The following is a 15,733-nucleotide window of genomic DNA, read 5'->3' on the forward strand; positions in this document are numbered from 1 at the left end:
AGAGGGATCGATGCGTGGTAGAGGCCCACTCACGCCCCACCCCCGCTTGCTAAACTCATCGTTGAAGCCATTGAATCAACCAAGGTCCATGATCCCGCCCCACATTATACCAAATGGGCGGTAGTTGTCTCTGGAATGCTATGTGCAGCGCATCAGTAGACCCGGTTGAACTAACTGTTGCAGCTCGTCTCTAGAGGGCCAATTTGCATGAGGACGGCCCGGCATAGGTCAGACTTACTCCTCCCATCGGATATCCGAAGTCACTTTCTCGAGACAGCCGCGCGCTAATTACTAGTATGCTTGTCATATTTGCGTCCGCACAGTATTCCAGAGTAAACAAGCAGCTGCAGGCCCTGGGTCCAAGCCTCGGGTCCAAGCCTCGTCCGAAACCTCTCTTCTACATATCCTTGACTGCTTTCTCTCGCCAGTCTGCGCGCAATGATTTCCCAAAGAATTATGCAGCACTCGCTGCGCCGATGTATGTTGAACTCACGTAATGGATATCAGGACACCGCTAATACATACGTCCCCAATCCCTCGCAGCGGCCAGCTCATTTGGTCGGACTTCAGTAAACTATATTGCCCCAGTCAGTCTTACCCATGCAAAGCATATTCACGCGAGGTCAGTTTGCGAAGACCCCGTAATAACATACTCAACCTCTTACTTTCCCTCGTCGATATCCCTCTATCAGCCCCGCGAAACTTCAGCGGGACTCCAATGCAGAGCGCGCTCGGTTTTTCTAATGATACATCGTCAACAGCCCAATTGCGCAAGCTGCCCGGTCCTCGAAACCCTCAGATCCCAACGATCTCCTTCGCAAACAGCGCCTGAACCGGCCCGTCTCGCCGCACATATCCATCTACCGACCACAGATCACTTCCGTGCTCTCCCTCTTGCACCGCAACACCGGACTGCTACTTTCGGGGCCGTTTTATCTCTTTTTTGCAGCATATGCTGCTTCCCCCTGGCTGGGTTGGCACATTGACTCCACGTCCATGGCGGCATCTTTTGGAACCCTTCCCGTCGCTGCGAAGGTCCTGCTGAAGACGACCGCTGCACTCCCGTTCACCTTCCACTGCATCAACGGAGTCAGACACCTGGTGTGGGATTTGGGTCGCGGGTTTAGCAATAAGCAGGTCACCAAGTCCGGCCGCACTGTGATTGGGTTGAGTATATCGAGTGCCCTGCTCCTTGGGTTCCTGTGGCCCTCTACGGCTTCAGAATGAAGTTTCAAAAAAACTTCCCCGCCCTGGCCGTCCCTCCTTTTATTTTAACTTGGGGATTTACTTCTCTCAAAGGATGATAAAGGTATCAATCTACGGAGCACGCACCGCCACTTTTCTTTTTCTCTTTCTCTTTCTTTTTCTTTTTCTTTTCTTTCTTTTTTTCGTGCCTTATGGCGCTCCGATCCCTGGTAATATTTACCCGAAGCGTTGTACAGCCATCGGACCGTTCTCGTTCCTTTTCATGTCTATACTATGTATATATATATATATATTATTTTTAGATTCTGATAAAGATATTCGCCATTACGTGAGCGGGAAAGAGAGTGCAGGTAACTATTGCAGACAGGTCTCGTAAACTCTCTCCGTACGCGAGAGAACACCTTTTACACAAATCATGTTATGTGTAGCGTCCAGCTATCAAGAGTTATCAGATATACGCAGCGTATATCTATACATTGAAGAACAGACAAAACCCTACAGGAAGGTGGACCTTCAGCAAAAGTTTCACTGTTGATTAGCGCCCTTATTCTGAAAAGAGCGGAGGTCTGGTGGGATAAATGGAATGAGGCGACTAGATGCTTTTGCGTCTGCGACGATTAGAAGAGTAGGATTCTCTCTAGTGGAGACGCCTGCAGCGCGGTCGCATTCCAAATGGCGGCGTTTCTTTCTTCCCTTCCTTTCTTTTTTTCTTTTTTTTTCTTTTTCTTTTTTTTTTTTTTGGGGGGGTGGAGAGGTGTGGAGGCTGGCTGCGAGACCTCTCAGTCTTGTCTGGGCCTTGAGAAAGCGTGGAACGGAGGTGGGCTCGCGGGCTCGTTCTCCATCCATAGATATGATAGGTCGCCTTGGAGAGTTGATTCAACGTTTCCCAGATACGTTGGGATTCCAAACGTTCTGGAATCCTCTCTCTCTCGCTTCACGCAATTGCATCGATATCCTGCAACTGAAAAAGGGCCAGTTCGAGTTCTAAATCTTGCCCGGAGGTCGAGGAACAAAACCCCCACCCCAAAATATGGCTCAACTTTACCGAGGGCAGAAAGAATACCGAAACTGAAACTATTCGCAGGCTAAGTAGCCATGATACCATCGATTTTCTTAGAAGGATAGAAGTTCTGGCAATAGCGACTACAAATTCTTCCTTGGAACATCTGGCCATGGAAACCTTTAGCGGAACTTCTCCTTGTCAATGCAAGAATTAACGTGCCAGTTTTGCACTTGTGCCAACTGCTAACTTTGTTTCAACTCACCAATGGAACAGAAACATCTCCTTCGAATGGCTTCGTTCTGGAACTTGATCTCGTTGGGGAATGTCCAAATGACAAGCCAAATGAGGCGCAACGAGGAAAATTCTATTTTTGTTAAAACAAAACCAACTTGTCAATTTGGACAGTTGGCATTGGCAAGCTGGGATCAGGCGGAGACCAGTCCAGCCAGAATAAAATATTCATATTTAAATCAAAAGAGGGTGTTGACTCGATTCCATGGCTGCTTCATCCGTGAGGTGGTGTTTGAACCGACAAAGAATTTGCCCCAGAGCGGTGCATAAAACCTGATTTCAGCTCAAGCCATGCTTGAAGCACTGTAATCATGGGCTCAGGCTTTCGTGGCATGACAATGCCACGAATATGGCCGTCAAACTGATATCCAGCTGAGGATGCCAGCTGTTGGGTGGGAAGCAATTCTCATAGGTCTGCCAGCAATCATCATCACATCGTGTTTGATACCTCTCCACTCCTATTTTCAGGTCGCTAACCCAATGCATTCTGTCTTCGAAAGTTTGACGCCAATGGACGTTGATATCATATTACTTCAAATCCCAGGTGCCCATACAAATCGGCCCCACCATTTCGTCCATGTTTTCCCTTTTGGGTTTCTCGAGAGGGAGAGGGCTAACATCCCACCAGCCCCGCCCATTCAACGTGGATATGCGACGTCTTCTTGTCGACTGATTCGTATCGCACGCATCCTTCAGACATGCGAGCAGAAGAGTTGAGATATCGAATACTCTTCCTTCTGACAGTTTGCTTTCCCGAACACATCCCCTCGAGCGAAAAACTTAGCTAAAGACATCAGTCGCTTTTCACACTAATAGTCGATATATCTCACAAGCTTCATTGGGTGTGTGGGATGTGGGAATGTCGCTCCCAATTTTCCCATTGGTTTTCTGCTGCACGAGTGGCATGCACCTTTTGATTCTTATTTTGCTCTGGCCTCAGTCATGCTTCTTCACTTTTATCGGAATTCGATCAGCGATGCGGCTGCTGCCGTAAGGAGGAACAACAATCTAACTTTGAAAAATATAGCCATGCATTGATAACGAAGCTTGGAGGAAAGCGTGCCAAAAAGTGCAATAAGAGAGGGGGGTGCCCTTGGAGGGAAAATCATCATCGTCCCGTGGGGATGGCTGTGTTAAAAACCTCCCACACAGAATCGCTTTCACTGGTTCAAATGAATCCTTGTTCAGGCGAACTCCACTCCTCCTAGCCACCTTCCTTGAGGTCATTCTCATTATTCTTATCTCAGTGTGGAGAGGTAGTGGGAGAACTCTAAAACAACAGGGAAAACCGAGGAAATTTTATTTTAAATAGCGGGTTGCAGTTCTGACAGCCCTTTTCAACGTGATAAGAACGCGCGGAGGTAAGAAGCCTCTCTATTTGATTGAGTATTCCGTTTGATAGATGAAAGTTGAGTGATCTCCCCGCTCCCAAGTTGAGCAGCCCTTCGCAAGAATTCAAGTGATATCTTCTTGGTCGGGATAAACCTCCAGTTGCATGAATTTGCAAATTCGTTCCCAACTTGCACTCCATCCTTTACAAATCACAGAAGCATAGCAAAAAAAAAAAAAAAAAAAAAAAAAAAAAGGGTGGGATGACAAAACGCCCATACGTGCAAACCGACATTACATACATGCCACCAGGTGTGCATTGCATATCCCGACGTCCCAAGTTTAGGCCCGCTATCCCACGGACGCTGCACAGCCGGCAGAAGAGACGTTATGAAACATCCGCAAATCGGTGGAGTTAAACAGAACCCGGCACCTGGCAGTCGTGAAAAAGACTGGGCAAGGCCCTCCCATTTGTTGTCGAAATTTTGGGTAGCATTTATTGCGAAAAAATCGAATAATACCTGACTGACTGATTTATAGGTAAGGCGGCCACTACGAGGAGCTGGAAGGCGATCCACCCTCTGGGTTATCATGGCATTTTTCAGCTACTTCAGGCTCCACGACAAATCGGGGGTTCTAAAGATGGGAGAATATGGGAGGCGCTCCGAGCGGGCCAGGCCGCTCAATTTACGCGCGCATGACAGCATCTTTGGCTAGGGTCTAGGTAGATGATCAGCTCCATCGGAGCTGAAAACCCCGCTGTCAAAAGTTGTTGGAGCCATTCAGAGGCAGCATCCCAGAAGCCACCTGATCAGATATCCAGGTATATATCTTGCCGAGCAATCGAAGGTGAGGGAGAAAGTGAGTTGCCCACGGTATGTAAATATGACTGATTTTGAGGAATCTATTTTGAAAAGAAGGGATGGCATTTCAATGGAGCTGTTCATGGAGCTATGCATCTTGCAGAAAAGGGATATTTCCTCCCCCCCCCCTGTTCAGTGGCTTGTTCCGCAGAAGAATAACTAGATGAGATGTTTACAGGATATCCACGTTTCTGATCACCAACTGTCAAAGCGCAAAAGCCAAAAAGAGGTTTCAAGGAAACTCACCCAGAGTTTAAGCTGTCAAATGTGATTGATACCCCTGTCCACTTGGAAAACCACTTCCACCCCTGGATGAGGTCTTTACCATGGCAGTCGGATTCGCCAGGTTTAAGTCTTCTGGACTTATGACTCAGGGAGTACGAGCTGGAAGGATTTGCAGGGAGGGCCCCTGCATTCTCAGTTATTTTCCACGGAAATCGCAATGCCATGATAGCTACAGGTACGGTACATTTTGAAGGTCGGGGGGATTGATGAGCCGACGACGCAAAAAATTGAACGCAAGTGCTAAGAGTATGATAAATTCGGCAGTTATAACTAGAGTGGCCTTTAATATGCGCATCAACCCCTGGCAATAATTTGCTTCCGGTGTCTTTGCCCCCATTCAAACAAACGTTCTCCCATCCTTGTGGGAAAAATCTTAGCTAGCTCGTTACCTTGCCAGGCAAAAAGTGTCTAGGCTACCTGTCACTGCATCATGTAGGAACAAAAGTTCAGTCAACAACATTCAGCGTAGAGACAAAGAAATTAAATGTCCAAAGAATAGATTCACAGTAAATAAACTTTCTTCAAGCACATGCACGGCGCACATATTACACGACTGGATATCCATGGATAGAGAGCTAGTTCCCCAGCCGTCAAACTGTCTTATCTACTCCTGCATACACAGTAGAACCCAGCAGCATCGCGCACCTCCAGGAGAGGCGATGTTTCTTTTCTTTTCTTTTCTTTTTGGCTCTCCTCAAACTTCAATAACCTTGGCAAGATCAGAGTTTAGCAACCAGAAAGTGCTATATAGCTAGTCAAATAAGGTAGAAATTGTCAAATCCGCAGGGAGTTCGTTCGGATCTCCGAGGTTTTTGTGCTCTGAAAAGAAAAAGGGCCCCCCCCGTGGCCCAAATGGGGTAATAGAGCCGTTGACGCAATGGTCAGATGAGTATAGATGTATGATTAAGTGACAGGGCTCGGTTAGACTGATACATGTATTTTTGTCCGTTTTGCTGATCGGAGAAGCCTCATACAGGGATTAACGTTGAGAGGTTTAGTGAGCATCATTCCGAATGAAGGCCAGGCCGCTGAGGTTGTTGCTGAGGTTGGTAAGTTTCGGGGGTGGGGCATGGAGATTTTAAGGCTGGCCGATGCGGGTTGAGTTAGTTACGCTTTGTTTGGTGGGACCTTGAACTTAGTTATCCTGCTTTGTTTAACCAACCAGTTTAACTACGATTACTACCTTTGCGCTCTTCTCTTGAGCAAGGACAAAACATCAACGACAATTCCTATCTCAGCAAAGGATCCGTGGAAACGGAGGAGGTAGTTGCCGCCATCAACTTCTTCAACTTCTTCAACTTCTTCAACTTCTTCACGAAGTGAATTCCATCGAATGAGATCCTCAAACCCCTCGGGAACCTGTAACGATAACTAGTTATCTCCCTTGCGTACATGCATGATCAACGTCGAACCTCCCCTGCTCTACTTCCTCATGTCACTCTGTACCTACATAAATCGAATGTAGTGACAGGCGACACGCTCCTATACTCCCTTTTTCCTGTTGCTCTACCATTTTGTGTACACACAGAGAAGGGCGATTCGCAGATAGTTCGTTGCCCCACGGGCCACTGGCTCATACGTACTAGTACTGTGCAACATGTATACAGCCGCAGCTTTTCTTCTCTAACTCTACCTGTGCTCCCTCAACTCACCTGGAACTACCCGAGCAGGCGGAAGTAGGATCCCTTCAAGACTACCAACTACCAACTACCATACCCGCTCCGCACTCTCCGGGACCCAACAAACCCCCCCCCTGCATCGGGGCCTGGTCAAAACTTCGAAGAACATCAGCTCGAGTCGCGTCACGCATGCTCCCGATCTCAGACAAAAAAAAAACCCCTACTCCTCAGCGCGATGCATGGCTAAACCAGTATCACCAACACCGCAGTAACGAAGAACGGTAAACTGAACGAGATTTTTATTAGGAAGAGCAGAAAGAAAGGAGCTCGCACGCTAGCCGGCGACCGGCCAGTTCCCCCTTCCCCCGGTCTCCTCCCCAAGCTCCCCCTTGTGCTACCTCCAGTTTGTGTGATTGTAGTGATGGCCGCGTGTAAATGGGCTCTAGCGTACAGACAGGTACAGTACAATACTGCGTCCATAGATCGGAGATCGGATGAACTGGGGAAGGGGAAACTCTTACATCGCGCAAAAACTCATATCTCAGGCATATACATGTATAGATAGAAATATAAAATAGAATTTAAAAAAAATCCAGATTCGAAAACGAAACGAAACCTCGATGAGCAACTGGGAACTTGCACCTGTTGCCGCAGCCTGAACGAGTATGAATATCAAAAACATTCTTTCGTCGCCATGTTGACTTTTTTTTTTCTTTTTTTTTTCGGAATTATTTTCCATCTCCCCTTTTTGCTACTCTCTCCAAATTTACACAGGATCTCGGCATCCAAGCTCACCTCAGCTAGCCAAATCAGGCACCTCAAGGGAAGACTGGAGCAATGGGGTCCACGGCGGGCGATCCAACCAACCCACTTCTTCTCCGTTGAAGGGAAACGGGGCTCAGTGGACTTGGTATGTACACATCGCTCGCTGGTTCCAGGCACCCACACACCCCAGCCCGGTTTTAAAGGTGGAAGTCAAGGGGAGTGGGAAAGAAAAAGGAAAAATCCCCGCGCGCTTGTTGCTTTTTTTTTTTTCTTTTCTTTTTCCCTTTTCTTTTCCTTTTAGTTGTTGATAACCACAGTTTCTTTGACTTACCAAAAAGTTAGGTGAAGGAAGGAGTTGAAAAAGGCGAGGAAGAATAGCAAACAATAGGAACTTTGCTCGAGTTCCAGAGAGGAGGTTCTCAAGGCCTCAGGACGGAGAGAGCGTCGCCGCAAAAAATCAAAAGACAGATAGAATGGATGAAAATCGAAAACCAAATACCAAAGCAAATGGTGAAAGCGGGAAGATCGGGCCAGACGAGCGATTCACAAGCTCCATGACTTCGGGAAGGACCAGGGCGTGCAAACTCCGGAGGTCGCACCCAATCTTGTTTCGATCAGCATTTGAGGCGTTTCCTAGGGGTAATACTTAGTGGGCTTTGACGGGGATGGAATGCTGAGGGAGTTCGGCGAGGCGTTTGTGTGTGGTGGTTTCCTTTTTTCTTTTTTTTCCTTTTTTGCGGGGTAATTCAGCGAAAGCCCAGTGTCTTTTGTCTTGCTAAGTTGCGGTTTGGTAGTTCGGTTATGAAGCCCCTTGTCTTCAAAACACGGGGGAAAATCTTGTCGCAAGGGCGAGTTTGGAATCTATTGTCTTGGGATCCTGAAGAAGCGATATTGAGTTTCATGAACTTTGTCGAGCAAGGCATGGAACGCGACGGCATAAATCTGCACTGTGCAAGTTCTGGGGAGGCAACTTGCAAGAGATGGAGTTGAATGCGATCGTGCTGTGATTGGGTGGGAAGGGAAGAGCTCTAATTTCCCTGCATCACTTACTGGGGAGAGCAGGTTGGAGGACTAACACTCAACACAGAAATAATTACATCTGTAGGGTCAGTGCATCCGAAACGAAGTAAAGGGCGAAACTTGTTCTCTCGGGCTGTCACTAAAAAGTACATTTTCAAGTACCAAAATATCAATTTTGGGGGGGTACGGGGTGGTGCACAATGATGTATTCTATCGCCCTTTGTGCATGCAATCTTGCAGAGGCTGGAGGGGACACACCAGCCAGGGCTTCGTTTCTTTTGGTTTTCTCGTTTCCTGTCACCCTGTAATCTGTACCGATAAACTGATTGCGCAAACGCAAGGGAACAGGGATACATTTCGTCTTCATGCCGCGCACCAAAGCATATCCTTCCCTGTCGGGTGGAGCTTTGCACTCGTTGGAGTGATTAACGATCCCCAGCGCCTAACCGTGCACTGGTGCCTGTACAAGTATGTACGGTACATGTACATGAATGCAAGTATACCTGGGGGAACAGGCCTTGCCGTGCCGAGTAGGACAAGCGAAGGAGATAAAGAGCCCTTGATGGGCATGTGCAGACAATGCGCGCACCGCCTCTCCCCACCCATCATCCTCCCTCCCTGATCCCCCAAGGCCAAGCCGCTGGCAAACCATGCGCGTCGAATCATAGCCGAGCAATAGCGGCAGTGCCATTCATCGGCCATTTTCACCTCGCATCGGGGAAACCTTCATGCATGGTGAATCAAGCCCGGCGATCGCTGATAGGACAGTGCAGGATGCAGACTAAGGGGTGGTGTCTTTCTTGCCTATTCTGTCCATCCCAGCCAAAGGGACGAAGTGCAGTGCGTGCGAGTTGGAGTTGGAGGGGGGAAAAAGAAAGGAAAAGGAAAAAGGAAAAATGGCCAACCGTCGGAAACCAGCAAGTTCCGAAAGGAAAAAGAAAGCCAGGTTAACTTTTGGAGGTCCATGGTGTTTGTAGATTGTGCAGCACATTTCCTTCAGTGGTTTTGTCCGTGAAGAGAGAGCAGAAGTTCCTCGTTCTCTGGGAAGGCCTTTTTTGAGATGAGACTCCCCAAAACCCTGTCATATGTGTCGGCCTAAACACAACCAAAAAAGTAAAATAATTGCAAAAAAAGAATCATCTGACAAATCTGTTCTTCGTTGACTTTCCCCCTTCCGTCAATCCCGTTAGAACCTGAACTTCGAACCCGAAGTTAGCTGCGTCGGGATTCTCCAATCAGGGTAGATAAAGGCCGCCGTTTCGTTGGTACAATCCAAGGTCTCGAGGAAAATTAAACTCTCGAGTCGAAGTGGCCTTTCTTTGCCTTTGTTTCCTGATCGCCATTCTTATTGCTAGTACTTCGACGCAAGGGATCACCGTAGCTTTTGTGTGTGTGTGTGTGTGTGTTGGGAAGCAGAGAACAACAAGAGAACAAGAAAAAAAGCAACAAAAAGCACTGAAGTTAACCGCTGTCCCAATACCCTGCCGGCCAGCCAGTTAAAGCACGGCGTCCCCCTCCCGGTTCCTCGATATCTACTCGTCCGCAGTCCAGATACAGATTACTCCATCGTATGTTCTGCGTGCTGCGGAGAGCACCGTTCTCAACTACTGCTCAACCCCTCCTTGTGGCTGTGAGCTTTGCCCTGTGCCTCCTCGTACTAACCTTCCCCCGGCGTCCTTCTGCTCCAGTCATCCCTGTTTCCCTGCTCCCCGCCTGGCTCCCACTGCTCTTGTTCCCTGGAACTCCAACCCAGACTTGGCCTGCCCTCGCCTTCTGCCGCCCGCCGCAAGACCCAGTAACCCGACCTTGCTCGCCCCAGTCCCATCCAGCAGCCCCAGCACCCCAGTGACCCCAGGCCAATCAACCACCGTCAACTTGAATTCTCGTCCCCAGATTTTCTATTTGCACCGTGCAGGGCCCATTCCCTTCCGTTTCCCCCATACAAACTCCCGTTCCTCCCTCTTCCAACCCGCTCACCGCTTCCTAGCCTATCAACGGTGAAGCTGGCGACTTGATTTCCATTCTTCCAAGGTTTTTGTCTTTCCGCCGCCGCCCTACTCGATTCGGATTGTTCTGCCGATTCCGAGCGCTGCACTCCTGAGGCGAGGAAGAGGGTCCTAACTAACCAGAAAACCGAAAATTACTGCGTAATATCCACTCCTCAAGCAGACCGATCCTGCGCTAAGACGAGAAAGGGAAGCGGAAGACCTTGACAGAGGAAGCACAGGAGAACAGGAGAAGCCCGCTGAAGAAGACGAAAGAAGGAAAGAAGGATGCCACTCTGCCCCGTGTATACATGTTACTTATATTGTTTATTATCGTCCCCTTATAACCTCACCAGGTCCATCTCCCCTTTAAACCTCCTCTTGCTCTACCCTATCCTCGTGCCCTGTGGCTGTGCTGACTCAGACCCCAGCAGAGCCGCACCACGGCCACTGACTAAGCTCAGCTGACCGTACCTTGCCCGCGTACCGTGCCGTAAACTTACGCTGACCGTACCTGTACCGTTCCCATACCCCGGCCGTACGCTCCCAGCGCACCAGAGTGCCCGGCTGGCCGTCCCCATCCTACCTGGGTCTTGTCATCCGCTTACCTTGCCTGTTCCTTACTGTTACCCCCTTACCGTACGTCGTTTACCTCTATCGTCATCGTTTTTTCATCCGCATCGACTGGGCGCTGCTCGGCTTCGTCGACCTCAAACCTCCCTCGTCTGTCGCCTCCATCCGCAGTTCACCCATCGCCCATCGCCCATCGCCCATCACCATAATACCCCATTCCAACCCCCCCGGCGTCCTCTCATCGCCAGCTCCCGCACATGTGGCCCCCTCGTTCTTCGCCTCCGTGCCCGGCCAAGCGAATCCGCTGCTAAACGCGATATTCGCGCCCGCTAAAATCGGCTGCCTGGGTTCCTCTGTCGCCGCCTTTGCGCGCAGCTCAGGTGCAGCTCCCCTCTGCAACCTCATCGCACCGTTGAGGAAGGATCTTCTCCACCCGCGTCGCATCGTGTGCGTCGCCAACACATCACCAGCCACCCAGGCTCTATCCCACTGGCCTCATTTTCACGCCTCACATCGCAACTGGATTCTTCACTGGCCTTAGCTGCCGTTCCCTGCTTACATATCGCTCCTTTCGTCGCATTTTCCCCCAAACCCGTCCGGCGTCCCTCGCTCCATTCGTCGTTTCGTCTCCACCACTCAGAAATCCCGGGGGCCTCGCGGTTGTCTGGTTCAGCCGATATTGTCGCGCCTCGAGGGAACGATCCAGCTCTTTTTCTAACTCTGTCGATCCTTTGGCTGGCCTGCTCCATCTCCTCTCCTCCAAGTGAGCAGACATGTATACCGCTCAACATTCCGTTTCTACCCCGATGAACGGCATGGGTTCCGATCTGATCGATGGTTCCGGCACCATCAACCCTGCTGCTTTGAACACGCCTGGTAATAACCTCCCTTCGCTGGTCGCGATTTTCTCTTTCTTCTCATTCTCCCTTGGCCCTCTCGATCGCTCTTTAGTCGCGGATATCTAGTCGTTTTGGCTGAATCCTCCCCTCTTCCCACGCCAAAATTTTTATTTTTTTATTATTATTTTTTTTTTTTTTCCATTTCAACCTTCGATCTTCTTGATTCCGTGTTCAGCACTGTGACAATATTATTCTTAATATAATGCTAACTCCCTTATATCAGCTACTGTTTCGCAATCTGGTCTTTCCGACCCTTCCACAATCACTACCTCCAATGTCCACCCTAGCGCAAGCCCAAGAGGCACAAAACGAAGTAGGCCAACAGAACATTATGGCGATCAGCCCGCAGAAGGCGAAGTAGAGGATGGTATGTTTCCGTCATTTCTTTTCTGGCATCCCAACCTATGTAGCTTCCAGTCCTCTTCCCATATCTCACTTCATTTATACAGTACCGGATGATCATGGCCGTCGCAAACGAGGCCGGCCCCCCAAGACGCCCAAAGCCTCGTCATCAACAAACCTCGCTCCCACCCCAGCAGCTCAAAGGCCGAAATCATCCCCTTCCCAAACACAGATTTCTCAACTCCCTCCGCAACCCATCCCACAGAATACCGCGACCCCCGCACAGACGTCTCCGCCAGCAAAAACCACTCCCACAAAGTCGCTAGTCAAGGCACTACCTACCGTTAGAGACCACACCACTGACCAACTAGGGGAAGAAGGAGATGAATATATCCCGAAAGAATTTGACGAAAATGGCGAGAAGAAAGTCGACGCGCTGGGATACCCACAGGACAAACGCAAGTATAAATGCAGGACCTTTTGTGTCCCAAACCGCGGCAAAAAACTCTTCATGCTGGCCACGGAATGTGCTAGAGTTCTAGGATATCGAGACTCTTATCTCCTCTTTAACAAGAATAGATCGCTTTATAAAATCATTGCGAGCCAAGCAGAGAAGGATTCCTTGATCCAGCAGGACATTTTGCCGTACTCCTATCGCTCTCGACAGATCGCGATTGTGACGGCGAGATCCATGTTTCGGCAATTTGGCAGCAGGGTAATTCTCGAGGGACGCCGCGTTCGCGATGATTACTGGGAGAGCAAGGCGCGAAAGCAAGGCTTTACTGAAGATGATATGGCGGGTGAGAAAAGACCAGGAGCTGCCAAGGCCAGGGATGCCGCTGCTGCTGAAGCCGCGAATGCAGGATTGATACCAAATCTGGGTCAAAGCGATATCATATATAGCAACGGCCCACGTATCGACGGCATCCCGCCCGATATGCCTCCCCATCCAGCGAGTCTAACTCCTCTTCCCATGATCCACTTGGCGCCAGCGGATGACCCTAGGCTGAGAGAGTTCAACTCCATACCGCGACGTAGACAGGAACCCACAGGGCAACCATTCCATGATCGTACCCAACCTAGCAGTGGTGCAGAAATAATGAACCAGGCAACTCATACTGCTGATTTTAGCAAGATTTTAAATCAGCAGCGTGGATATCGTGCGAAAGGACTTGAAGAACACTGGAATAAGAAGCGTGAAACTCCCGTTCCGAGTCAATCGCCAGTTGTCCAGGTCGAGCAGACCCTGGGTGTGCCTCAGTCCCTCCAATCACCACAAATGACATCTGGTATCATCAATGCGAACCAGCACCCAAACGTTCTACCTCACACACAAATGATGACTCCTCAACAATCCTATTCTCAGCCTTCCCATCAACAGACCTCCATATCCCAATCTCCGCTGCGAGGAATGCCCCAGGGAATGCGCCCTGATCAGCTTCAGCATCGCTCATCTAGCATCTCTCTTGCTTCTCCAAGCCCAAGTCAATCTTCACCATATCCTTACTCTCAAAATCCACAGCTCTGGGGCCAGCCACCTCCCCAGCCACAGCCATCTCCTCTGTCTACTTCCCACTCGATTGGAATGTCACAATACGTTCCACAGATGCACCCGCAACAACAACAACAATCCCCTTCCCCACATCTTCAAAACACACAACCACTACACCCTTCTCAGTCTCCACGCCATCAACACCGTGTTCCACCATCACAGCTTCACGCACAATCCCCATCCCACCAGCAGCAGCAGCAGCAGCAGCAGCAACAGCAACAGAATTTTGCCGCGATGGGTTATCCGGGTGTTTCAGCAGCTGCGTATTCCAACATGGCTGCTGCTCGCGCTATATACCCATCGTCGCATGGCATGGCTGGCTCACAGCAATACATGTCCGCACCTCATCAACAACCATCGGCAATGAGTATGGGCATGGGCACCGGCGCTTCCATACCAGGATGGCCCAGCACCACCACCGGAGGATCGCTGCAACCTGGTGGGCAGCCACAACCGGGTTCAGGGCAGAGCGGCTGGCCATCAACGTATTGAGGAAAGCTGTGATGTGACCAGTGGGGTAGGAAACTTTGAAAAAACAACAAGGAAAACGCTTCTCGTCGCTTGCATTGTATTCTTTTTTTCGCTCGTCTTGACTACTCCTCTTCACTCATGGCCTGCATTTTGTTTTTTCCTCCCCTTTGCTTCTCTTTTGTCTTTCTCATTATTTTCTCCTGTTCATGGCTTCATATTCCCCTTCCGAGAAACCTTTTATCTTTTGTTTTAAAAAATTGGCTATTCTTTATTTAGCCTGGGCTTTAAATTGACGTCTAACGCAATAATTGTTACCGAGTATAGATGATCATTAACCTGTTATTTTTCGCTGCAACTAGCCATCTTGATCTATTCGCCCTCGTAACTGTTTGCCTGCCTACTCTTCTATATACCTCTCTATTCAATGTTTCCCTTTCTTGTTGTTACTTAATGCCATTATTTATTCAATCTATTGTCTATTTATCCTTTTGTGTGAAAAAATACCTTTCTCTTTGAATTTCCTCTTCATACTCACCAGTTCCCCCCGTTTATTTGTTGAATCTCTTAATTTAGAAACACATTCCTTCCCTCTCATTTTTAAATTGTGTATATTTTCTATTCTTCCTCCCTCCATCCTTTTCCTTCCTTCTTTAAGCTACTCAAGGAAGTGCGAGATTTATCCGTATCATCATCATCATCATTATAATCATTGCTTTCACTTGCAATCTACTTCATCTGCATCTTTCAGTGTTTAGTATTATTTAATCACCGTTTTTCCCTCTTCTCTTCCCTCTTCTATTATAGTTTTATATCACACTTGTTTATTTCAGGTACTCACTATATATACATTTGTTTGTTGATGTGAGGTTCTTTAACTCATTTAATTAGATGTCCATCCTCTCTTCTCAGCTGAATTTTTTCCTTTTTTTTTTCTCTTCGTGTTTCCCATTCTGTCTTTCTGGCATAGTTTGTATTCGTCTGCATTTTTATTCTTTCATGTCTGTTTTGTTGTTTATTATCTATCTATTTATATATTTCATCTCAACCTTCCTATGCTTCGTCTTCTTTTTTTTTTTTTTTTTTTTAACTTTCTTTTTATATATGTTTATTTTTCTTTCTTCTCTTTTCTTTTCCTTCAAATATAACAAAATCCGTTTTCCAGCTAACTTATGCATTGAATTATTATATTAACTAAGTTTTTTTGATTGATTCATTGAACCGAATGTGATCCATTTTCTAATCCAATATATTGCCAGAACGGAGTAAAGCATAGAATTATGTGTTGTTAATAGCAAGAGCATAGTTTGTGTAGCATTATATTCTTTCACTTAAGACTTCAAAGACATATATATATACCAATTATATTAGATTAACAATAAATATTATTGCAGAGCTTATAAGCGGAAACTGGTTGTACGTATATATATAAGCAAATGAAGTGGCTGAGATGTTATAAGACGTGTATATCATAGAGCAGACTGAAACCTCAAGAAAAGACAAAAAAAGGAAAAGAAGAAAACAAATAAATAA

At 48.0% G+C, this 15,733-nt stretch overlaps 6 protein-coding genes across 6 annotated transcripts; 4 read left to right on the forward strand and 2 right to left on the reverse strand.

Annotated features, from left to right (window-relative positions):
* Positions 1–296: 296 nt before the first annotated feature.
* On the forward strand, positions 297–1,227 carry HCBG_03206 (succinate dehydrogenase cytochrome b560 subunit; the record flags this gene model as incomplete). The annotated part of the gene is made up of 2 exons (XM_045430255.1): positions 297–478; positions 762–1,227. The coding sequence occupies 2 exons, from the start codon at positions 297–299 to the stop codon at positions 1,225–1,227; spliced, it is 648 nt and encodes a 215-aa protein (XP_045288398.1).
* A 2,215-nt stretch (positions 1,228–3,442) lies between these two features.
* On the forward strand, positions 3,443–4,546 carry HCBG_03207 (uncharacterized protein; the record flags this gene model as incomplete). The annotated part of the gene is made up of 3 exons (XM_045430256.1): positions 3,443–3,490; positions 4,142–4,318; positions 4,370–4,546. The coding sequence occupies 3 exons, from the start codon at positions 3,443–3,445 to the stop codon at positions 4,544–4,546; spliced, it is 402 nt and encodes a 133-aa protein (XP_045288399.1).
* Positions 4,547–7,017: 2,471 nt separating this feature from the next.
* On the forward strand, positions 7,018–7,833 carry HCBG_03208 (uncharacterized protein; the record flags this gene model as incomplete). The annotated part of the gene is made up of 3 exons (XM_045430257.1): positions 7,018–7,151; positions 7,410–7,506; positions 7,750–7,833. The coding sequence occupies 3 exons, from the start codon at positions 7,018–7,020 to the stop codon at positions 7,831–7,833; spliced, it is 315 nt and encodes a 104-aa protein (XP_045288400.1).
* Positions 7,834–8,744: 911 nt separating this feature from the next.
* On the reverse strand, positions 8,745–9,083 carry HCBG_03209 (uncharacterized protein; the record flags this gene model as incomplete). Its single annotated transcript, XM_045430258.1, has 1 exon — positions 8,745–9,083. The coding sequence occupies one exon, from the start codon at positions 9,081–9,083 to the stop codon at positions 8,745–8,747; it is 339 nt and encodes a 112-aa protein (XP_045288401.1).
* Positions 9,084–11,026: 1,943 nt separating this feature from the next.
* HCBG_03210 (uncharacterized protein) lies at positions 11,027–11,383 on the reverse strand (the record flags this gene model as incomplete). Its single annotated transcript, XM_045430259.1, has 1 exon — positions 11,027–11,383. The coding sequence occupies one exon, from the start codon at positions 11,381–11,383 to the stop codon at positions 11,027–11,029; it is 357 nt and encodes a 118-aa protein (XP_045288402.1).
* A 329-nt stretch (positions 11,384–11,712) lies between these two features.
* Positions 11,713–14,794, forward strand: HCBG_03211 (nuclear localization protein; the record flags this gene model as incomplete). The annotated part of the gene is made up of 3 exons (XM_045430260.1): positions 11,713–11,815; positions 12,062–12,205; positions 12,288–14,794. 3 exons carry the CDS (start codon positions 11,713–11,715, stop codon positions 14,222–14,224), a joined length of 2,184 nt encoding a protein of 727 aa, XP_045288403.1.
* Between the last annotated feature and the right edge of the window lie 939 nt (positions 14,795–15,733).

Source organism: Histoplasma capsulatum (assembly GCF_000150115.1).
Source record: "Histoplasma capsulatum G186AR genomic scaffold supercont2.4, whole genome shotgun sequence".
NCBI classification, from domain to species: domain Eukaryota; kingdom Fungi; phylum Ascomycota; class Eurotiomycetes; order Onygenales; family Ajellomycetaceae; genus Histoplasma; species Histoplasma capsulatum.